Raw genomic sequence first — 25,013 nt, 5'->3', positions numbered from 1 at the left:
TGTCAAACATTCCTACCAGAGAGTGATTTCCTTTAACTTTCTAAAACTATAGACAGTATGGAAAAAACCTGGGACATAACAGAGCACCACAAATACTAGTCTTCCCACCCTCCACCTGATCCTGCCTCGCCCTACCCCAAGGCTCCTCTAGGATCCCAATCCTAATGCTGAATGGGACCAGCCTGCCTTTGCTTCCTTCTGACAGCTCAGTGACCATCAGGCAAAAGACAAAATGCAGAATTTGGCCTAGGCATGAATTCCCCTTCATGGGGCTGAGCCCCTCGGCCCTGGGCAGGGCAGTGGAGGCATTGATAAGAGGGTAGCCACCAGGTAATTTGGGACTCGGAGCTCAGGAAGAGCTGAGGCCGGCTGTGACATTCCTTCAGCAAACACTTCTGCCCCATATGAGAACAGTTTGAGCCTTCTCACCTCCCCAGAAAGGACAGCCTGCAGAGCTCCAAATGTTCACAGAGGCCAATATTTTGATGTTTCTTGCTCAGTACTCAGCAGGGGAAGGTGGGGTGGAGGGGATATGAGGCCTCTGCTCTGGGCCTCACATGCTTCTGCACGTCTGGAAGCTGAAGCTCTCAGAAGGAGTCCTATATTTAGATCCTCCAGGAGGAAGGAGATGATATGTCACCACCACCTCCAGGACCAGCCCCCCACCTCTGCACTGACATATGACACATGACTCAACTTCCCCACAGAGCTCCAGCTGAGAGGGTATCTATTGGTGGAACTGAGGTTAAGGCTAGGGCTGCACTCAGTCATTTCACCCTTGCCCTGGGCCCTTCACCCTCCAGAGCCCCAAGTATCTAGGCTGTGCTTCAGGGTTCTTCAAGGCAGAACCACTGTGGGAATACAGGCAGGGTCAGCCCAGAACAAGAAGGAAGGGAATCCCTCTGTTTCTTAGAAGCTGACATGGGAGTCTGAAGGGAATCAGGGAAGACATGGCTACAGAATCTCTGGAATGAATGTTTTGGGGGAAGACACACAGGTTTACCAGCCAGTGATCTGGGTTCTAAACACCTCAGTTGAAACTCCTGACCAACCAAGGCCTGCATTTCTTACAGTGATGTGACTGGCACATGGGATCCCAATAATCCCCAGCCATTTAAAACCGAGTCCAGTAAAAATGGCCTTTTTTCATCACTTCACCCTTACTGAGAGAGACCATATCTTCATTATCAGAGGAACACCAGAGCCATGGAACATGTGAGCTAGAAGACACCTTTCCCTCTGTAAAATGTAAATGTTCTCTGAAAAACAGAAGAGACCTGGAAGCAGAAACTACCCAAGACAATCCTTTCTTCTTACAGATGAGATCAAGTTTAGGGAGGAGTGGTGTTCAGGCAGTATGTGCCATCATTTTTTAAAGCACTTAACATGCCAGGAACTGCACAAAACATGTTCAGTACATCATTTAATTTTGTCCTTTGAAACTGTTTTCTTTTCCCTTTCTCATTTTACCTTTTTTAACTTCCCATCTTACTAATCATAAATAGTAACTTGCTGGAGGTAAGTAGGTATCTATCATTTGCTCCCAGGTCTATGTGACTCCAAAATTTGTGCTCTTAACTTTTTTACCCAAACTGAAGCCATATTAAAATAACGGAACCACAGTTTTTTAAAATGAGTGGCAGACATAAACCTAAAATCCAAATATCCTAAATTCTGTTCTGAAGAACTTTGTCATTTTTTTCCCCAGATCCTTCCCTAGGGCATTAAGCATACTGGCTTCTAGTGTCATGTTGAAATATTACATTTTTCTCAACATATTAGAAAGCATAATTCTTATATAAATAATTTAAAATTGAAAAGATTTATATCTTATCTGGTATGCTGGTGGTCACAATTAAACAGTTTGCTCTAGTATAGTGGTTAAGAGGAAGAATTCTGAAGCTAAATAGCTGGGTTCAGGTCCTGGTGGCATCACATAATACTCTGCTCAAGAACAAGAACAGTACTTTCTGTAACTCATTTACTTCATCTAAAACATTGCATGGTAATAGCACGTACTTTATGGAGTTGTGAGGATTATAAATGAACTAATTCATATAAAGCACTTAGTAACGAAAGATATCTACACTCTTATGTTTATTGCAGCATTATTTACAACAGCCAAGATATGAAACAACCCAAAAGTCTATCTATAGATGAATGGATAAAGAAGATGTGGTATTTACAGACAATGGAGTATTACAAGGCAATAAAAAAGAATGAGCTCTTGCCATTTGTGACAACACGAACGGACCCAGAGGGTATTATGCTAAATGAAATAAGTCAGACAAATAAAGACAAATACCATATGATTTCACTTACAGGTGGAATCTAAAATACAAAAGAACAAGGGCGCCTGGGTGGCTCAGTTGGTTTAGCACAGCACAGAGACTGCTTGGGATTCTCTCCCTCCCTCTCTCTGCCCTTCACCTATTCTGTCTCAAAATAAATAAACTTAAAAAAAAAATACAAAAGAACAAAGCATACACAAAGCCATAAATACAAACAACAAACTGGTGGTTGCCAGAGAGGAGAGGGATAGGGCAATGAGCAAAATGGGTGAAGGGGAATGGGAGGTACAGGTTCCAGCTATAGAATGAATAAGTCATTGGAATGAAAGGTATAGCATAGAGAATATAGTCAATGGTATTTTAATAGCATTGTATGGTGACAGATGGTAGCATAGTGACTGTGGTCAGCATAGCATAAGATATAGAGTTGTTGAATCACTATATTGTACTCCTAAAATTAACATAACATTGTGTGTCAACTATACGTCAATAAAAAAATAAATAAATAATTTCCTTACAAAAATAAAAAATAATGCACTTAGTACCTGGTGACTAGTAAGCACTCAATAAATGCTAACACTTATCTGGGGACCAAACCCATTAGCTAGAGCTTAGGGAACAAAAAAATGATAATAACAACAATAATAACATTTTAGTTCTATAGTGTTTTATGGCTTTCTGAGCCCTTCGACACAAAATACCTCATTTGTCATCTCTCGTCTTGGCATGCCAAAGGAAATAGCATTATCGTATCATTTAGCTAGGAAAGGCATAATTAATGAAGGCAAGAGTGGTTGCAAAAAGCCTGTGATATTTCTGCATTGGTGTAAGCTTGTTGTTATGGCAACCGTCCCCTGCCAACGACCCTTTTCCAAGCAGAGAAAAAGACCCAGTTTTGGAGCCGTCACAGCACATCTGTTTCTCTGCTCAGCTGATTAGCTCTTGTTTGCAACAATGAGCAGATGGAAGTAAAAACAAAAAAAAACAAAAAAAAAATTTTTTTTTCTAAAAAAGAAGCAAACGTTTACTTTATCCACAAGTCTGCTTTCTGATACAGAAACAGACCTTTAGCGGTTTTAGTAAGATGCCAAGTAAACTGAATCCTTAATATATGGGTTGCTTCTCTCACTGGTAGGACTACAAAGTGTAGTCAACTACAAATCACAGGTGATAGGTCCTTCACATAAGTCTTTTAAAATGATGTGTCTCACACTCCAGTTTCAGAGTATTCTTCCGCTATATCTCTGCAGGTCTTTGTTGTTTGAGCTGTCTCAGCACACATTTTCCACACTGAACACTCTGTGTGAATACATTAAAGTGAAAGAGTACAAGCCTGGTGGGCTAGGAAACCTGAATTCTAGAACCAAGACTGAACTATCTGAACTATCACAGAGAATAGCCTCTCCCTGCCTTAGTTTCCTCATCTGTCAAATGGGACTTGCATGCCCATGCTCTCGGAAAAGCCAAACCATTCCTCTACTTACGAGGTATGTGAATTTGGGCCTGACACCTCCTATACACTTCTTTGAGCCTCACTTTCCTCAGTGGTAAAATGGAGAAAATAATGTCTAATATAGAATCAAATAAAATAATGTGTTAAATATCCCTATCCTAGTTCCTGATACATTGATGGGTCCTCAGCAAGTGAAAGTTTCCTTCCCACCATACGCATGTTTAGCAGGTACAATATTCAAACTGTCTGACATTCAGCTGGAGTTCTTCCTTGAGGTCCCCTGCTTGCCAGACATTACCTGCAGGTGTTAGACCATTAGGAGATCTGGGCTCCCAGGGAAAGAGACAGGCACCTCTGGTGGCCGAGGAGCACTCAAGGGGCCCTGGATGCCAACCACTTCCCATCCAGAATGGAAGTCTTTCAAAAATTTCCTAATCAGCACGGCCACACCTATGCATACCAGTTACTATAAGGCATAATTTTAACACAGTCCACAAATGTCCCCCATAAAAACAATAATGACAGCTTTGGTCCTTTTTGTTTAGTTTCAGTCATTTACAACATTCAGTTTAATTCTTTGCTATGTGTGATGGTGGGAAAGGAAGATGGAGGATCAGTTCCCCCAACTGCCCCCCTCCACCATCATCATAAATAAACATAAAGTAGGCTTGTGTCCCTTTTTGCTATAGCCCAGGATATTACCAGGCAAGTATATGATGCAAACACTAGCTGAGCAATACCAATCCTGACAATGGGCATGGGTTCCAGTTCAGTGAGTCAAACATACAGATAGATTCTGGTCACTGTTACTCACCTACCTACTCAGTGTCCCTGGGAACACAGCCTGGCAGAGGCTTGGATTCTTACACATAAAGGCAATATAATCATGCCTAACTGGCATCCTCACAGGTAGGTGTGAGCACTAAAAAAATATATTTGTAGGGGCACCTGGGTGGCCCAAGTCAGTTAGACGTCCGACTTCAGCTCTGGTCATGATCTCAAAGTTCACAAGTTCGAGCTGTGCGTCAGGCTCTGTGCTGACAGCTCAGAGCCTGGAGCCTGCTTCGAATTCTGTGTCTCCCTCTCTCTCTGCCCTCCCCCACTCACACTCTGTCTCTCTCTCTCTCAAAAATAAATAAACGTTTAAAGAAATATATCTGTGAAAGTTGTATGCAAATGTGCAACACTATTATGCATATTATTCATTATAAGAAATTGGCTGACAGGAGACAGTAGAGGAGAAAAGAGACAATAAACATAGCTAATGGGAAGACTGCATTAAAAAAATATACATGTCTAAGATACAGGCTAAAGTAAGAGTCAGGGAGACCAGAGGCTCAACGTATACAGAGGGTTGAGGGAGGTCACCAGAGCCAAACATCTCAGAAGATAATAAAAAATTCTTGGCCAGAGATCAGGTAGGACAGAACAAAATTCTGAAGGTGTTAAGCCCCCATGTGGGAAGGAAATATGTTATGCTTAGTACATCCAGTAAGAACAATGTTTGCCTTAAACACCTGAGGCTGACAGAGAACAGTATGTATGTGTGTGCACACTCATGTGTGCATGTGTAGACAGTCAAAGCTGAACTCTCTAAGCTAATACCTGTAACATGCAAACCTGACTTGTAAGTTCCAAATGACTGACTGATTCCCCTGGAAACTTGAATTACTTACTACAAAGCAGGGGTGCTAAGTATTTGGAGGGCTGTTATGGGTTGAATTGTGTTTCCAAAAAAAACATTTTAAAGTGCTAACCCTCAGAACCTCAGAATGAAAACTTACTCGAAAATAGTTGCTACAGGTGTAATTAGTTAAGATGAGGTCATACTGGAGTAGGGTGAGCCCCTAATACAATATGACTGGCGACCTTCTAAGAAGATGGCCACGTTAAGCAGAGACAGACAAAGAGAGTCCCATGTGACTACAAAGGCAAATATTAGAGTTATGCAGCCACAGGCCAAAGAATACCAAAGATTGCCAGCAAACTGCTAGAAGCTAAGAAGAAGCCAGAAAGGATCTTGGAGGCTTCAGAGGGAGCACAGCCCTGCTGACACCCTGATTTTGGACTTCTAGCCTCCAGAACGAGGAGATAATAATTTTCTGTTGTTTTAAGCCAAGTTGGTACTACTTTGTTATGGCAGTCCTAGAAAACTAATATGGAGTGGACAGTCTTTGACTCCAGGACAGGAGAAGAACCCTCTTTAACTTCTTGGCTGACCACATGATCAGCCTCATGGAAGTAAAGGGGGGGTGTCTATTTGTACCAACAGTACTTCACTGGTGGCTACTGGAATGCTGGAGCTACTACTGCCCCTCAGATACTCACAGGCAATGTTGTCACGACTGCCCCCAAGACAGTCCCCAACAGTGAAGCCATGCAGCCTGCAGCAGTCACAGCCTGGATTTTGATGGCTTTACTGAGCTGCTGAACCAACACACTCTGCAACAACCTACCTCTTGCCTTCCCTGGGTCGTAGTGCGTTATCGAAATACTCAGTTTATAAAAAATTGTACTGATCTTGACTTTTATTGATTTATTTTTTTGATCTTGACTTTCAGACTAACCCTTTTACTATGCTAGGCAGTATTTCCCCAGGAGCATTGTTTCCAAGTACTATCACCCTAAGAGCACTCCCTAGAATTTTTCTTATTCTATATGGCTGAGTTGATACCGCTTTTACCCAGTATTTTTCAACTTTGGTAGTATCCAAATGAGACAGTGAGAGGAAATAAGTGGAGAGTGTTGACAATGTAAGAGTCAGTTCACACTACAACTTTGAGCTGTCCCAGTGAACTATGCGTTTGGACTGCTCATCAACATTTGGTTGTGGTATGGTCACATTCCATTAGCTACCTGGTTTGTAGTACAGCCTATTTGAATTAAATATTGAAGTTACTCAAGCTGGTGAAATAAAAATGGAAACAAAATTGGGAAAAGAATAATTCGGTTCCATTTCTCAGAATTAAACAGGATCAAGGATCTTTCAGCTGCATTTTCAAAATAAAAGCAATGATTTCATTCCCCTGGTATTGCCATTGCATACATTGTTGCCATATTTAATCTAAACACCATTTATTCACACTAGAGAAGTAAATGTATATTAAGATCAATATGCTATGCAAGCCATCACTTGAAGACAATGTTCATTTCAACCACTACTGATTATACTTCCAAGGACTGCTCTTGACCCAAAGCCTTGCTCACCAGGGAGAGCACACGTTTGTGGAATTGAACTGACTAATGGAAGACTGTTCCTGTGGACATATTTAGGGAGAAATAGGAAGCAAAAAGAAGCCTTGTTGGAAAAAGTAATTCTCCATTTAGAAAAAAAAATGTGATAGGGGTTGCCTAGGTGGCTCGGTTACGCCTCCGACTCTCGGTTTTGGCTCAGGTCATGATCTGACGATTTGTGAGTTTGAGCCCCATGTCACGTGAGACCAGGCTCCACATCACACTCCGCAATCACAGTACAGAGCCTGCTTAGGATTCTCTCTCTCCCTGTCTGCCCTTCTCTGCTCACTCTTTCTGTCAATCAAAATAAATAAATATACTTCTAAAAAAAAATAAGAAAATAAAAATGTGAGGATTGTGCAGGTTTGAGTCCCAAGAACTGCAGCCTAGAACTCAGAGCATCCTGAGAGAGCACACATCCTGAAAGAGTCTTTGAGGCATGTACAAGCAATTGGGCACTTGCTCCTGAAAGGCACTGTTGAGGTTTCCACACTGCAATCTGCGTACTCCTCAACTTGACCACTATAGCAGGTAAGATGGGACACTGGCTTTTCCCTGCTGATAACACAACCAGCTCCAGACAATCTGGGCAACAGAAGCTCACCACAGACCACAAAACTGCCCCTTACAGAAACAGTCCACATATTTTATTCAACGTGGCTAAAACTGAGAAGCCACAAACACCTCATAAGAAACGTACGAAGCCAAAGGCAGGCTTCTCTTATTTACATTGTGTGATTCTAAGAACACCAGCTTGCTGTTAGAACAAGAACAACATTTTCTGTGTTATGCCACCCTAAATGTGAGTTGAGTGGCCTCAGTTATGCTTTCCTTCAATAACAGATCAATCAAAATCTGAAATCAGAAATTTTTTAATACTAGCTGTAAAGCCTCCTCAAACTACTCTCCAATTTCATCTTCTCCTTTGGCTTTTTTTTAACCAATGGATTCATTCATCCAATAGAGGCTTATGAGCACCTACTCTGTATCAAGCACCATGCTGAGAGCTAGACATCCTAAGACCCTACCAACAATTACAATGGGATGATCATGGTATACTAATGGAGACTAAAAGGTTGCAGTGGAAACTTAGGGATAGGAGCCTCAGTGTCAGCCATGCATTAGGGAAGGTTTCTTAAGGGACAGAGATGCATTTGAGCTGAGACTTGAAGACTGAGAAGTAATGTTTCAGGGGTCTGAGGCCTACTCCAGAAGATATAGCAATGCGTGGAAGGGTCAAGATGGATTTGGGATGAACCTGTTCACTACTGTTGAGGCTTAAGAACAAGTAAATTGGGGAACAGTAACCTGAGATGAGACTGGACAGGTAGACAGGGGCTGGAATATGAAGGGCTTTGTTTACTATCCAAAGGAGTTTTGACTCTGTCCTGCAGTGTTACTCAAAGTAGGGTTCACAAGGTCCCTATGAAAATTCTTATGTTTTTGTTTCTGCTGCAATGATGACTTTATTAGTAATAAAATCAGAGAACAGTGATAAAAACATATTCCAAATATGGATGACCATTTGCCTCACAATTTCAGTGCCTGTATTTATATTTATTATTAAGTTGGCATAAGCCAAGAGACATGTACCAGTTAGAGACCAAAGGAGATGGTGTTTGAACAAAGATCACCCTAGCTGAAATAGAGTAAAGTGGTGGGTCACCACATGGTACAGTACTAAGTATGACAAAATAACTCAAAGTAATTTATACTGTCACACTCTGAAACATACTTACACTGCAAAGGACAACTGAGTTTCACAAAACAGTGTCATTTGTCTCATTAAATTAAAGGTACTTACTTGAATGATACTGGCTTTGTAGTTTTTTTATAACACATTTTTTCCTTTTAGGTTCATAGCTCTATAAATATAAGCAATAAGGAGTTTATATCTAGTTTCATGTTTTTTAAATCCTACTTAAGAAACATTTAAGATTTAAGTAAACCCTGGAATCTGCAGGCGTTTTCTTTTTCTCTCAAATGAGCCTGTCCATTACCCAAGTATGAAAGAGAGGTCCATAGACAATGGCGAGCCACTGAAAAACTATGAGCATATTGATGTGAACTGATTACTGTGTTAGGAGACCTCCCGTACAGTCACACAGAGGAAAGACAGCCATGGGGACAGAACAGACAGAAAGACCTCTAATGAGATGACTGCCTGAGTCCTCTTATTAAAAGCACCCATTTGCTTAATCCCAGAGACCCGCTCAGGGCACAGGCCTCGGTATGGTGGAATTAAATGCTGACCTGGCAAGCAAAGCTGTATCAGTATTTCAGGGTATGCCTTATCTAGTTGGAAAATTCCCCAAACTTCTACATGCATCATCTCACAGAGGGTTCTGTGATGATGCCAGAACCAAATTAGGGTCAAATCCCAGGTTTTGCTAGAGAGCCAAAAAAGTACACAAGAGAAGTTGCTATGTACCTGGTAGCAAAAAACAACCAGGACTTCGTCTGTATATAGTGCTGTAATCCATTTGGAGCTGAAATCTTTCTCTTTATCAATAAGCCATGTGTTTGTGGGGCTGCATCTATCCAGGGAAGGCAACTTTTTCTAATTTACACAAAGGCTGGGTAAACTTGCCAAGCCATGACCCTTGGAAAGGGCTGCATCTTCTGGGGGGAATACCTTTTTCTAATTGCATGAAGGTACCCTATGGGTTAGCTGTGACTAAATCCTCCGTTTTTGAGATTATGTGTCATCATTATCACTGACCAAAGCAGAACTTACAGTTCTGAAAATTTTGTGAAGTATATGACTTTCCCATAAAAAGGCACAGTATCGGGGCGCCTGGGTGGCTCAGTCGGTTGAGCGGCTGACTTCGGCTCAGGTCACGATCTCGCGGTCCGTGAGTTCGAGCCCCACGTCGGACTCTGTGCTGACAGCTCAGAGCCTGGAGCCTGTTTCAGATTCTGTGTCTCCCTCTCTCTGACCCTCCCCCGTTCATGCTCTGCTCTGTCTCTCTCTGTCTCAAAAATAAATAAACATTAAAAAAAAAAATTTTTTTTTAAAAAAGGCACAGTATCAAGGTACTCAACAAACACAAATAAGTGCCTTCTGATTACCTCAGGGGCCATCCAGAACGGGGTGCCAACAGATGTGTTTCTCCGTAGTCGTGTACTGGTGAGCTGAGCTGAGACACCTATAAGAAAAGGGTATCGTAATTCATCAGTGAGCAGAGGATGATGCTAGACCAGAGGCTGGCAAACTTTTTCCATCAACGGTCAGAGAGTCGATAGGTTTTGCGAGCCACATGGTCTCCATCAGAACTACTCAACCCTGCCCGTGGAGAGCAAAAAGCAGCCACAGACAACACAGAAACAAGTAAGTACAGCTGTGTTGCCATAAAAATTTATTTATGGATGCATATAATTTTCACAAGTCATAAAATATTCTTTTCATTTTTTCCCCCAATCATTTAAAAATGTAGAAGTCATTCTTCTCTCACATGTCATACAACAGGAGGCAGATCAGATTCAGCTGAGACACCGTATTCTGCCAACCACTGTGTGGAAGCATTTACCACTCTACCCAAACCACTAGAATAGTTTGTTTTCCTAATGAATGTTCCTATCTATAGTGCTGCAAAATTGGAATCAAAAGAAAATATCAAGAACTAAACCCAAAATATCTTCCTATTATATTTCCAAAATATTCCAGGTGATTTCTTTCTTAAAGTGGTGCTTCTTTTTACAGAGAAAGAAAATTGGCATGTATTATCTATAATAGAGTATCAGTGTAGACATAAAAACTTTTTAGTCCCTTATCTTACCTAGAAGCCTGGAAACCTGGCAAGACAACCATGTCAAATGGAAAAAAAAGTTGACTAATAATATTATTATCTAGGACTCAGTGCTGAGGACCTGAATTTTAACGTAATTCCAATGTATTTTATCTATTTTAGTCTTCAGACAGCTCTCTTCTCTATACAAAAGGGAGTGAAGTAGAAGCACAGATGTGTTGGATTAGTACTCAGAAGACTTGTCTTCCATCCCAATTATGCCTTTTCCTAATTGTATGACCTCAAACAGACTCCCTCACTCTGAGCCTCAATTTTCTTATCCTCAAACTGGAGATAATGATACCTGTCACACCTAAAGCCAGGGTTCTTCTTCTTCTTCTTCTTTTTTAAATAAATTTTTTAAAGTTTGTTTTTATTTGAGAGAAAGACAGAGAGCAAGCAGGGGAGGGACAGAGACAAGGAGACAGAATCCCCGGCAGGCTCCACACTGCCAGTACTGAGCCCAATGTGGGGCTCAAACTCATGAATCGTGAGATCATGACCTGAGCTGAAGTCAAGAGTCAGACGCTTAACCAACTGAGTTACCGAGGCGCTTCCATAAGGGTTCTTCTTAAAGATCAAATACGAAAATAAATGTGAAATATTTTATAAACTGTACAGTATTTTACAAATATAAGGTATTCTTTTATACCAAGCAGAAATCTAATGTAGGGGTGCCTGGGTGGCTCAGTTAGTTAAGCATCCAACTCTTGGTTTCAGCTCAGGTCATGATCTCATGGTTCATGAGTTCAAGCCTGTCAGCATGGAGTCTGCTTGGGATTCTCTCTCTCTCCCTCTCTCTCTGCCCCTCTCTGACTCATGCTCTCTCTCTTTCTCTCTCAAAATAAATAAATAAGCTTAAAAAAATAAAAAATAAAAAAAATCTTTAATTAAAAAACAAAAGAAATCTAATGCAGCCCTTAACATAATGACAAACATTGTCATTAATGCTTGTTGGTGATGAGAACTTAAAAACCTGAATCAGGCACAGATTTGCCAAGGACCCATGCCTCGCTCTGGGTGGGTGGTTGTACTGGATGCTTGCATTCTCTTTATTAGAAATCAAAAGAGGACTCTCTAAACTCTATCGACCATGGATAATTTGTTATTTTGCCATGTTCTCTACTGTGATTTTGCTTAAAGAAAAAACTAAACTTTCCTGTTTTTAATTGCTAGAAATTCCTTTTCCAGCAACTGGAAGTTTAGGAACCTTCTATTGGCAAGATGGGAGACTCATTTCAAATCACAAAACTGGTAAGCAGATAAATCAGCATTAATCCCCATCCTCATCCTTCTAGACTCTTTCCCTCACAATACATTCACTGCCCTTGGGATTATGTGTAAAATGCATCTCTGATGTTATCCATAGCACATTCATAAGGTTATACACCATTCCTTATTCAGAAAGAGGAGCATAAGACTTGAACAAAGTGCCCTTTTGCTGTTTTTCTTTGCTTGTTGTTCTTTTAGTAAATAGATCAATACACCTAAAGTAACTCCATTTATTTTTGAGAAATTTCTTCTGAGCTAATCATTCACATTTTAACACTGAATTCTTACTTAACAAAAATATAATGCATATTCAAAATAATCAATCTTTTCTCCTATTTTGTTGACTTTGATAAAGAACATTTTATTTTATTTTTTTTTTTAATTTTTTTTTTCAACGTTTATTTATTTTTGGGACAGAGAGATACAGAGCATGAACGGGCGAGGGGCAGAGAGAGAGGGAGACACAGAATCGGAAACAGGCTCCAGGCTCCGAGCCATCAGCCCAGAGCCCAACGCGGGGCTCAAACTCATGGACCGCGAGATCTTGACCTGGCTGAAGTCGGACGCTTAACCGACTGCGCCACCCAGGCGCCCCGATAAAGAACATTTTAAAAAGTGCTTCTGTAAATGTTTTCTCATTATTTGTAATAATCATACTGAAGTACTAACTGTTGTTGAACACATTTAGAAGATTAAACCATTCAATAAACTTAAAAAGGAAAACCAAATGGTTTGATGGTTTGTGACTATCAATACATGAGTGTTGCAAGGAGATATTTAATAGGTCTCTGGCCTTAGGTGATATTGCTCTGCATTTCCTCTCACATTTGCATTTCCTCTTAATGCTTCCAGTTCAACCAGCCTCACATGTAGCAGCAATAATCACAATTTAGAGGGATGTTAGCTCCCAGACCCAAAGGACTATTTTACCTTCTGCTCACTGGGAATAAGTGTGCCTGAGGCTAGAAAAAGTCATTTGAAAGACCAAACTGCTTTCTCTTTTCATATGCAAAAGAAGAAATGACGAAATGTAAATTATAGACAATCGCCCTGAGATGCAAAATTCTTCCCAGAAAACCAAAAAGTTTTTCTATCAAATTCTTCTTTTAAAACACTTTTATTTTCTATCTTTAATAAAACTGCTTTTAAAGCTGAAAATAGATTAACAAACAGCATCTCCTAGGGTGATCCATCTGGTAACCCCCCCACTCTCTACTTGTGTTTGACTGGAAAAGTCCCTCAGCCTATGGGATAGCAGAGAGGCCCCAGTCTTCTGAGATTCCAATAAATTGTCGCCTTGGGCTAAACTGCACACATCAAGAAAACAAACGACAAGCAGTCATTACCAAAGTCAACGAGCTTAACTCCTCCTTCTGTTGTCAGAAGAATGTTATTCCCCTTGACGTCACGGTGGATGATTCGGTTATTGTGCAAATGCTGAAGGCCCTGCATGGCATCCCACCACGACCAAACAACAGGAAAGAGAAAGGGTAAATTTGAATGGTTATTTAAGCCAATTTTTACCCTACTATTAAAAATCCAATCAAAGTCCACATTTGGCTACACCTCCTTGCTGTTATGCACCTTGTATATTATAGGGCCATTTCCACTTGTTAATATGCAATGGTGATCCCGATAGATTACAAATTGCCCCCTCTGACGTCATCCCCAGCTTGATGGACATTCTTACCAAGAGGGCCCCATATAAGATGTATGAGATCATTGCTTCATCCAACCGCTGGCCGCACCTGAGTAGACCTTTGACAAGCTCGGTGACTGAGCCCCCATTACACAACTGCAAGAGGGAAGGCCGAGGAGAGAGAGACAGCAGAGCACATACAAAAGAAAAAGAAAAAGACGTTAAGAAGAAAAGCTCACTAATTATTGACCTGATGTAGTAAATTTACAGATCACAAAACTCCAGGTCAGAATAATTAAACTTCAGATTTAGATTATACAAAGTACATGTCTAAAAAGTTGATTGTCAAGTGAAATATAAAAGCACAAGTTACTTAGACATTTGAAAGAGAAGGCATATGAGTAATCATGGTGACTTATTGGATACTTTTAACTTTACATGAATATTGCCGATTTAAAAAAAAATAAAAATACATGCATTTTAAAGATAAGAAAAGACGGAAAGAGGTAAAGATGGATGCCGTTGCTACTGGGAGGAAATAAATCTCAATTCAAACCTTCCTGTCTCCAGGGCTAGCACTGCAGGCATCAGAAGCCCAACCAAGCAGCTCTTTCCAGAGTTGCCATTGCATGTCAAATTTATGGAATGGAGTTGCCTCATATGTGCATTTAACCTTCTCGTATTCAACCCTGGGTGTTCAGCAACTTTATGCCTTTCTTTTTTTTTCTGTAATTAAAAATACTGTAAAAGTAAATTTTGCATATTTGCTCTTTGTTATGTATTATATATTACTGAGATCTGAGAGCACATGAACCAGGCATACTATACTTTCATGGAAATGTAAAGGTTTTCAAGGATAATTTTTACTAACTGTAGAGGTCAATATGCAGGTTTGGGCTTGCTACATGCCGTCTTAAATCAAAGGTTCTTAATTGGTGTGAGCAGGACATGGAAATACCTTGAAATTGTAGGTATGCATGTTGTATATGCATCTTGCATTTTTTCTCTGAAAAAATTCAGAGCTTTCTTCAGATTCTCTCTTATAAAGGTTAAGACCCCACTTTAGACCTAAGTTTCCTCTGGGCACTTTGTCTAAGTTTTGGGAAAGGTTTAACTAGTGAACAGTGGGGGGGGGGGGAACAGGGGTCCCCTGGGTTGTGGCTGCTTGAGTCAAATGGCTTTTGGTAAACAAGGAAATATGAATGGGCACGGATTAGCACCTCTCCTAAAAGAAGACAACTCTTAATCTAACCAAAGATGTAAAAGATCTGTATGCTGAAAACTATAGAAAGCTTACAAAGGAAATTGAAGAAGATATAAAGAAATGGAAAAACATTCCGTGCTCATGCATTGGAAGAATAAATATTGTCAAAATGTCAATACTACCCAAAGCTCTCTACACATTCAATGCAATCCCAATCAAAATTGCACCAGCATTCTTCATGAAGCTAGAACAAGCAATCCTAAAATTCATATGGAACCACAAAAGGCCCTGAATAGCCAAAGTAATTTTGAAGAAGACCAAAGCAGGAGGCATCACAATCCCAGACTTGAGCCTCTACTACAAAGCTGTCATCATCAAGACAGCATAGTATTGGCATAAAAACAGACACCCAGACCAATGGAATAGAATAGAAACCCCAGAACTAGACCCACAAAAGTATGGCCAACTAATCTTTGACAAAGCAGGAAAGAATATCCAATGGAAAAAAGACAGTCTCTTTAACAAATGATGCTGGGAGAACTGGACAGCAACATGCAGAAGATTGAAACTAGACCACTTTCTCACACCATTCACAAAAATAAACTCAAAATGGATAAAGGACCTGAATGTGAGACAGGAAACCATCAAAACCCTAGAGGAGAAAGCAGGAAAAGACCTCTCTGACCTCAGCCGCAGCAATTTCTTACTTGACACATCCCCAAAAGCAAGGGAATTAAAAGCAAAAATGAACTATTGGGACCTTATGAAGATAAAAAGCTTCTGCACAGCAAAGGAAACAATCAACAAAACTAAAAGGCAACCAACAGAATGGGAAAAGATATTTTCAAATGACATATCAGACAAAGGGCTAGTATCCAAAATCTATAAAGAGCTCACCAAACTCCACACCCGAAAAACAAATAATCCAGTGAAGAAATGGGCAGAAAACATGAATAGACACTTCTCTAAAGAAGACATCGGATGGCCAACAGTCACATGAAAAGATGCTCAACATCGCTCCTCATCAGGGAAATACAAATCAAAACCACACTCAGGTATCACCTCACGCCAGTCAGAGTGGCCAAAATGAACAAATCAGGAGACTATAGATACTGGAGAGGATGTGGAGAAATGGGAACCCTCTTGCACTGTTGGTGGGAATGCAAACTGGTGCAGCCACTCTGGAAAACAGTGTGGAGGTTCCTCAGAAAATTAAAAATAGACCTACCCTATGAGCCAGCAGTAGCACTGCTAGGAATTTACCCAAGGGATACAGGAGTGCTGATGCATAGGGGCACTTGTACCCCAATGTTTATAGCAGTACTCTCAACAATAGCCAAGTTATGGAAAGAGCCTAAATGTCCATCAACTGATGAATGGATAAAGAAATTGTGGTTTATGTACACAATGGAGTACTACGTGGCAATGAGAAAGAATGAAATATGGCCCTTTGTAGCAACGTGGATGGAACTGGAGAGTGTGATGCTAAGTGAAATAAGCCATACAGAGAAAGACAGATACCATATGGTTTCACTTTTATGTGGATCCTGAGAAACTTAACAGAAACCCATGGGGGAGGGGAAGGGAAAATAAAAAGAGGTTAGAGTGGGTGAGAGCCAAAGCATAAGAGACTCTTAAAAACTGAGAGCAAGCTGAGGGTTGATGGGGGGTGGGAGGGAGAGGAGGGTAGGTGATGGGTATTGAAGAGGGCATCTTTTGGGATGAGCACTGGGTGTTGTATGGAAACCAATTTGACAATAAATTTCATATATTAAAAAAGAAAAAAGAAGACAACTCTTTATCAAGATAATAATATGTGAGGATCTATTTTACTCTAATTATGAATATCTGCAATGTTTTAATAAAGGGTGAGCAGATGTTTTTATTTTACGTGTGTATCATTCCCTGCTACATATATGGCAGATACCTTGCATACCCATTAACAATCAAAATTACCTGGAACTGAATCTGCCCATTTTTTACCATTTAAATTGCTCATAAGCAACAGTATGACTAAAAATCTAATACAGAATTAGCAGTCTTTAAAATTACAACAAACTTACTATCAGGAACGATTTAGGAGGCACCCTGAAAACAGTGAAATGCACTGAAGGTGACAAAAGTCCCATCAGTTTGCAACTGAAGTTCCCTTGGAATCTACTCTCTACCAATGTCAGGTGTAACTTGTCATTCAACACCGATCACTCCGATGGCCCTAACGTTGAGTACCAGGGTAATAATGGTTTCCAAGGGACTCCTCATTCTTTTGATTCTATGTTTTGTGTGACCCTGAAAGGGCAAATAACATTCAATATTCAACCTAATATCCTTTTGGGCAATGAATGCATTTTTAGTACCATGATTTGTATAATAGTCTTAAAAGCTCAGCTTTCTTTCACCAGACAAAAATAATTTTCTAGAACTTCATAAACTAGATTCTACATTTCAAGGAACAAATACTAGAGAACTGACTACAGAATCAAATGGTGATCATGGAACAACATAGGACGTGACATAAGGGAAGTTCTCAAGAAAAAGAAAAGCCCTTCTAAAGTTGGTGGCGTAGAGCTTAGAGAGCTTGAGAGAACAAGGTTAGAGTGACATTGCTCCCTCTTGAGGGGTTAAATAAGGAAACAACTGTAATAAAACTTTAATTTCTCATGACCCTCTTTCACTCTTTAAATCTTTCAATCTATAAAGCTTCATGACAACAAAGAGGTGTCCATGTTGAGCAGAAATGGCAGCAGGGCAAGGTGAGGCTGACCAAGGCTGGGATTTTGATAGTTCCCTACAGCCCACTCATGACTTGCAGAAGATTCAGAACTTTATGCTCCATTTGGAGACAGGGACAAGACTAGAGGCTGAATGAGAAGGACAAAAAAAGTGAGGACCTCATAATAGGAAGGAGTATCAGGGACCAAGGACATGGAGAGATACCAAAGCCAGACGGTATGGGGACTTAGGGTTCACCACACAATTCAAGGCCCCTGTCCTCAATGTTATAGCTTTATCTGAGCATCTCCTGTACCCAGATCCAGGTGCCACCCAGGGAGAAGGGAAGAGGAAGAAGAAAAGAAGAGGCTCTAAAAAATTTAAGTCCTTACCCAAATGATTAAGCTTTGACCCAGACTGTGAAAATGGGATATAAATAGAATCTGCCCCTTTCCAAAGAAGTCACTCCGTTGGACTAAGTTTAACAGAATGAATTAAAATCAGTTGTCTTCTCTAGGCAGGCTGGGGGCTCAAGAACAAAGTTGAGTTCAGTTATTGAAAAGAAATTTACCTCTTTGTTCTAAATAGTTTGTGACTGTTCAGCTTATGACCCATTACTCATTCATGAATACAATATAGTCCCTGCCCTCAAAGAGGTCACCACCAGTAATGGACACATGAGTAATAAGGGTATGGCATGTGGAAGCAAGGGTGTGCTTAAGGGAGTGTGATGGCACAAAAAGGGAATGGTGGTGTCTCCTGAGACAGAGTGAGGAGGAGACAGTCAGGAAAATCTTCTCAGAGGATGTAACATTTACAATGACTTTAAAGGAACAAATGAGTTTACAGCAGGTGGACAAGAAAGGGAAGGGCATCTATCATCTATCCTCTAAATACTGAGCTACTATTAGAACAAAGGGTGCCAGAATCCTAGGGCAGGGAGATGGGGAAGGAAGGTGGGGAGCAGGAAATGACAGGTGTGCCCTGCTAAGGAGTATGGGCTTTATTACTATACACACATGTATTACAACACCATAATAGATCATTGGATAGGAATGGTAAGCTATGGGAAGTTTTAGGCAAGAGGTCTCTGTTCAGATTCGTATTCTACAAAGACCAGGGCAGCAGACTGGAGAGCAGACAGAATAGGAAGACATCAGAAACTGGACACCTGCTAGGAGGTGTTGAAGCAATCAAGAAAGGCAAGGTCAAAAAGCAAAAGTCATGAGGATGAAGAATCAGGGACAGATATAGGAGGCTTTTAGGAGATAGAATCTGCTGTAATTTCTGACCAACTGGATGTAGAAAGTAAAGAAGAGAGCCTAGGGATCTTGTGAGACTAAGGAAAACAGCAATAAAGTTCTTTGATCCTGTAAAGCCAAAGCAGTAATAGGAGTACAAGGTACTATAACCCCTTCATCAGAGCCTCCCCTCAGCCTGGCCCCTGTCTCAGGGAGGCACATGCTTTGTTGAATTGCAAGTGCACTATTAAAATTCTACTGAGACAAAATTTAAATTAAATGCTGGGTGATGATCCAAGCTAACTCAACCCTGGAATTTTTCCCTGAAACCTCATTTTAGTATCTCCTGCCCTACTTTAACAGTGGCCACTTTTGCAACAGAAGCCTATTCAGCGATATTTTATATAGGTAGCCAACTTACAAACTGTCTTCATAGCTCTAGAACCTGTGAAGAGATTAAGAGCAGCCATTTTGTCAGCAGGATCAAAACTGAGCTGTGGATTTAAAAACAACAAAAGGATCTTACTGGGTAGGTGCCTTTTGTTCACTAAATGTCAGAGTTTAAGAGCTGTGTGACTTCCTGTGCTTCACAAAAACATACAATTAAACTGTTCAGGGCCCCTTAAGAGGAAGCTGTCCTGTGAAATTGAAAAGCTCCCCAGCAAAGTTTTAAAGGGCAACCTGTGGGTTACAGAAAAAGGACTGTGGGTACCTGATACAAAAAAGGAAAGCAGGTACACACTGACAATTGTCCTACCAGTACAAATGTTCAGTGAAATGAATATTTTAAAAGCATGACAAGGAATTACATTTACCTGCATTAAATAAATAATCCCCTTAGAACTGTAAGAAGGCAACCGTGCCTCCCGCCCCACCCCTGAATGTTGGCACCTGCAGCCCTTCATTCCCACCCACTCTGCCAGCCATCAGATTCAAACACAGAGGTGTGTCACCATCCCTGCTTTCCTCCCTATGCCCTCAGCATTCAGGAAATGTGGCAGCTGGATGCATCTAGAATTTAATGAGAATTTTGCTGCAAACCAAGAAAAATAGAAAAATCATTTATGTACCACATCTATTTTCCAAAACACCGTTGAATATTGATTCAATCACAGTATGTGCACTTGCTAAGATGGCCATAATTTCAAGCAATAAAATGTTCCTTGCTCAATAAGCCATCAACTTTCCTCCATGTTATTAAAGAATGGCCCATGCAGTACAATCAACAGGCCTCTATTCTAGTCAAAGCTCCAACTTGCAAGTAGATTCTGTACTGGCATGTTGATTTGACCTAGTCAGATTGCAGAATTCAGAGGAATTTCTCTTTGGTGCCCTTTTGTTCAGTGGATTTTATCTTTCAGGTGTGTTAGGCTCTACAGAGGGCATAAAGCAAAAGATAAGAATTGTCAAAACTACTGAATAAGATGCCTCAGGAAGCACCCTGTTGGACATCATCCATCTCTCAGTAAGTCCAGAACAACATACTTTTCCTCCACACTGTTGGGGCAGACTGTGTTTATTTTGCTGACACCAGCTGAAGCCAATGGCTTGCACCAAGAAGAATGAACACTGTGTCACTTGCAACTCTAGAGTTCCAGTCAGAGTGGAGAGATGCTCCCACTCTGAGAGGCAGGTGGGCCGCAAGACTCCCTACTTCCATCTTGTCTCTCTCCAGGGTGGACAGGGTCACTGTCACACTTCAAACTCTCCCTTGCTTTCTCTGAGCACAGACAGCACATGTACACAGGATGCAAATTCCTCTCCACTCCCAGGGTTCCTATACCTTCCTTCTGACGCCCAGCACTCCAGTGACTCTCATTCTACAACCCCACCAGAGGCTGCTGTCTGAAGCAGTGCTTGCTAACCATCTCTGGTCAACCCAAAGTACCAGTCTTAGGTTCCAACCCATCAGAGCCCTGTTGCAACCCTGGTTCGTTCACATGATAAACTTGATTCATGTCACAATATCAGTGGGTGAGAACGTTTTTAAAGTATAACACTTGCAATGAAATTCAGGCCTATCCAGGACTTTCTAGGGCCTTAAATAGAAGCAGGTGTCTAGACACAGGTGTCTCCCTCCCCACCCCCACTCCAACCTGGCTTAGTTATTGAACTTATACACAAATCTCCGATGAAATAAAACAATTTTTTAAAAAGCTAATTATTTTATCCAGTTTTATAAATATTTTACTTTACAGCCTCATTTATGTGCACTAAACTCCAAACCATTTCTTTTAAGTTTAACACATGATTCATATTGAAATTAACAGTTTCTATCTGCTGAACATTTTATGCTAAAAGGGAAAAAGAGAAAATATAGTTTATGCCTTAGCACATACTAGGTATTTTTTCTGAATACCATGCTTTTCTTAAAGGTCTAAATTCTTATTATATTTCATTTAGGTGAGAGATAATAGGACTTACGGAGTTTTAAATTTTAACATTCATTTAGATGAAAACTTATTCACAAATTTTCCAAATGTTATTATGTGTGTTTTCTTTCCACACCTTTCTAATATAATAGGTGTCTGTCATGAAAGAGACCTTTGGTTTACTTTCTGCTAACAATTAGTAATGAATTTCAGCAATGACATTTTTATTTGCTTTTGTTTTCAGAGTTGTGATGATTTAAGGGGGCTATTAATAACATTTTTCTATCCTCTCGAATTGCTCTATAGAGTAGCTTCTCACTGGTCCTTTCATCTCATTCAGCAATGAAAGAGCAAAAGTAACATAAATTTAATCTCAATATACATAATAAGAACAATATTAAACAGATCATAAGTTTATTGTGTGAGTCTCCTAAAGCTTGCCTTGAAAAACTGCAGATAAAGCAAAATAATCAGGGTGCTATGTAGATCATCATGGTCTTCCTGCTGTGTGTGTGTGTGTGTGTGTGTCCAGAAACTGTTTTGCTCCCAGCCAGAGAAGCCAAGTCTATGTTCCCAAGACTAGCAGACAGTGCCACAGGCAGCAGCAACACATGACGGGAGACAAGTTCTCAAGTGTGGTTCTCCCTCCAGTTCTGCCATGTCACTCCTTCCTGGGCCTCTGCTCTTCAACTGAATACCAGGGGACTGACCTAAAGAAAGGTCAAGACCAGTTCTAGAAGCCTAGGAGTCCCTTTTTCTATAAGCATATTATAGGCACTGGACACACCTAAACACCCAGCAGCCTGACACAGATGGCCCATTCAGGGACAAAAAAGACTAAGGATATCTGGTTCCCCATACTACCAACTTTGGCATGGGCCAAAACAACTTGCAAAAAGCATAAATGTCAGCATATTGTATTGCTGATGTATGAATAATTCAGTATCACAGGGCAACTTCATTACCTGTCTGTGGTCACCCTGAAAAAGCAAGCACCTGCCAGGGGAGCATTTGCATGAGGCTTAGTTCATAGTTCTGGGCTCCTTCTCATCTTTCAAGGCCATGCCCAGCCCTTTCTGGCTGCCGTGGCCATGCCTGACGGGCTGATGTTCAATATCCTCATCAGGAAAAGCATTTATTCTCCAGGTGGCCACAGGCCTGAAAAGCCTACCTGCCTGCCTGGTCACATCAAGGGGTGGCCTCTTTTAAAGTCCTGGAAAATTCCTGGAAATTCCAGTTCCCATGTCTGAACATACAGCCTTTTTCAGTCAGGGGTGAAAATGAACTGAAACTAAGATTTCTTGGTCACTGTACTTCCATTATTAAATTGCAATGAGAGTTAAGACATGGAGATCTTAGAGAGCTGAAGAAGAATATAATCAGACACCCTAGAAACAATACTTTCCATGTTCCAAGAAAAACAGCATTTTAAAAATTAATGTTGGGGCGCCTGGGTGGCTCAGTTGGTTAAGTAGCCAACTTCGGCTGAGGTCATGATTTCACAGTCCGTGAGTTCGAGCCCCGCATTGGGCTCTGTGCTGACAGCTCAGAGCCTGGAGCCTGTTTCAGATTCTGTGTCTCCCTCTCTCTGACCCTCCCCTGTTCATGCTCTGTCTCTCTCTGTCTCAAAAATAAATAAATGTTAAAAAAAATTTTTTTTTAAAAATTAATGTTATTCTAGAGCTCACTGTCCAGATAAAATATGTTTTCAGGGAAGGGGTAGGGAATAATAAAATCCAAAAGATGATACTATGAGAACGTGATATATGACAACCGGCCAACTAAATAGACAAAGATGATCTTTGAAAACCAAAGCCCCTTACATAGTCATATTCTGAGGAAGGCAATTGATATGACAGAAATGTACAAAGTGGTGTCCCTGCAGATTACCCCATTTGAATATAACAAATGAATTCTCCATACACAGTTGCCATGGCAGCCAGTATATATTGTTCTATGCCCAGGCCCTCTCACAGCCAGGCAAAAGATTCGGACAAGAGGGTAGATGATGAATTGAGGCCTGACCTCTTCTTGCTTGGTGCTTCTCTCTTAAGCTTTCACATGTGTGCACGTGCTCCTGGACTGCATATGGGAGCTCAGGCACGGGGCATCTGCTGGTTCAGAGGGGCAGGATCCAGAACAAATCAGGCTGGGCCTAGTGAGCATGAGGCGACAGACCTGTCCTAATTTACTAACTTTATATATTATCATTATTACACCTTAGCCATTTTAGTCTCATGAGAAATGGAATGGTAGGTAATTGACTCTTTTACACCCAGATACACACATTCATTACCATTAATAAGGAAGAAAAAAGGCAGGATCACAGTGGATACAGTGGTGCTCCTTTCAGATTTCTTCTTCACAGGGAATGCTGCCAGGAACACTGGCTACTCCCAGTTCTCAACAGCACCACTCACTAGGAATTTCCCCTGGCTACAGGGAACTGCTTCCCCTAAGGTCACACCCCCTTCAGGGTGGCACACAGTTGTGACTGGCTGATGCAGAGGTACAACCCAGGACAGCTCTACAAAAGCATCCACGCTCTCTAACTCCTAGAGAATTGGCAGAGACCTCTGTTGCAACTGCACTGCTATTCCAGGTCTCCCTCACCCAGTCTTGCCCTCCTCACTTCCTTCCAGGTCTAGCTCCTGCAAGAACTCTCCAGTAAACCTGCCACATATGATGGTCAGTCTGTTTTGAGGGAACCTGATCTAAGATGAAGATTAATGAATATGAAAGGACTAATCCAAACTTGATGAGTCCAATAAACCTTGGGTTAGCAATTTTTGAAAATGAGTTGCAATCAATTGGAACGTGTTTTCTACGAAATGTTCCCAGTTTAAGGAAGAAAATAACCTTTTCTAGCTGCGCTCCTATATTCACTCGGTAGGAGAAGAAAAGATTGTTAACATGAAGCAGAGAAACATGAACATTTTCAGCACACAGCCTACCTATAAGAACTCCAGAGGAGAATGCCACATCTGGTAAGGTACTTACGACACACAGGAGGGACCAACTCCTCACATGTGTATCTTACACTATTTAAGCAACATTGCATCTGCTTGTCCCTGGTGCTCTGTTTAAATGGATGGTTACCCAACGGGAGCCTCTTACCTCCAGGACCAGCCACAGCTGTCCTCCCACACAGTGATCCGGTTTGTAAAACATCCCATAAAACTTTACAACGTTGGGATGATTAGGAAGAAACTGCAAAATGTTGTATTCTGCCTCAATCTCTTCATCCATATCCTGCACAGGGTAAAAAATACATGCCAGATTAAGTCTAATGTGTCAGGGTGGGCACAGGCATGATATCACTTAATAAAGCATATTGTGTATTTTTAATGTCATCATTACTGTATCTTGAAAATACTTAACAATGGACATTCAGATCCCAATTAAAACATTCTAATTATTACAACAATAAAATGTCTTTATTATATCTTTTCTTCTTCAATAATACTACTATAAATATCTATTTTTATTTTTAAATGTCTGAATTTTCAAAGCAGTTAAGGAGAAGTAGCTTGAAGGGACCCAACCCAGGATAGAACACCTATAACCTCACTGTGCAAGACAGCTTCCAGCATTATAACCTCGGTGTTCAGTGCTCTGGAAGAAGATGCCAGGCTAAGATGAATGAATACCACAAATCTAGATCTTTGTAGCTTACAAGGAGACTAGCCTCTGTAGAAAGGAGTGAAATACATTACTCTTTCCAAGAAAATAACTACTGATGAACTCAGAGGGTCAAAACTAAAACAACAGTAAAATGGACAAGAAACAGAAATTCAAGGAGATTTT

At 40.8% G+C, this 25,013-nt stretch overlaps 1 protein-coding gene across 1 annotated transcript in view; it reads right to left on the bottom strand.

Annotated features, from left to right (window-relative positions):
- Positions 1–25,013, bottom strand: part of MYO3B (myosin IIIB) — a 410,735-nt gene that overhangs the window by 369,662 nt on the left and 16,060 nt on the right. The window contains exons 3-6 of the mRNA XM_043573368.1: positions 24,324–24,458; positions 13,729–13,833; positions 13,385–13,484; positions 10,051–10,127 (exon numbers count right to left, since the gene is read on the bottom strand). Of these exons, the coding sequence (XP_043429303.1) occupies positions 10,051–10,127; positions 13,385–13,484; positions 13,729–13,833; positions 24,324–24,458 (417 nt within the window). The remainder of the gene's footprint in view (positions 1–10,050; positions 10,128–13,384; positions 13,485–13,728; positions 13,834–24,323; positions 24,459–25,013) is intronic.

Source organism: Prionailurus bengalensis, chromosome C1 (assembly GCF_016509475.1).
Source record: "Prionailurus bengalensis isolate Pbe53 chromosome C1, Fcat_Pben_1.1_paternal_pri, whole genome shotgun sequence".
Classification (NCBI taxonomy): Eukaryota; Metazoa; Chordata; class Mammalia; order Carnivora; family Felidae; genus Prionailurus; species Prionailurus bengalensis.
This window is presented reverse-complemented; position numbering and strand designations above follow the sequence as displayed.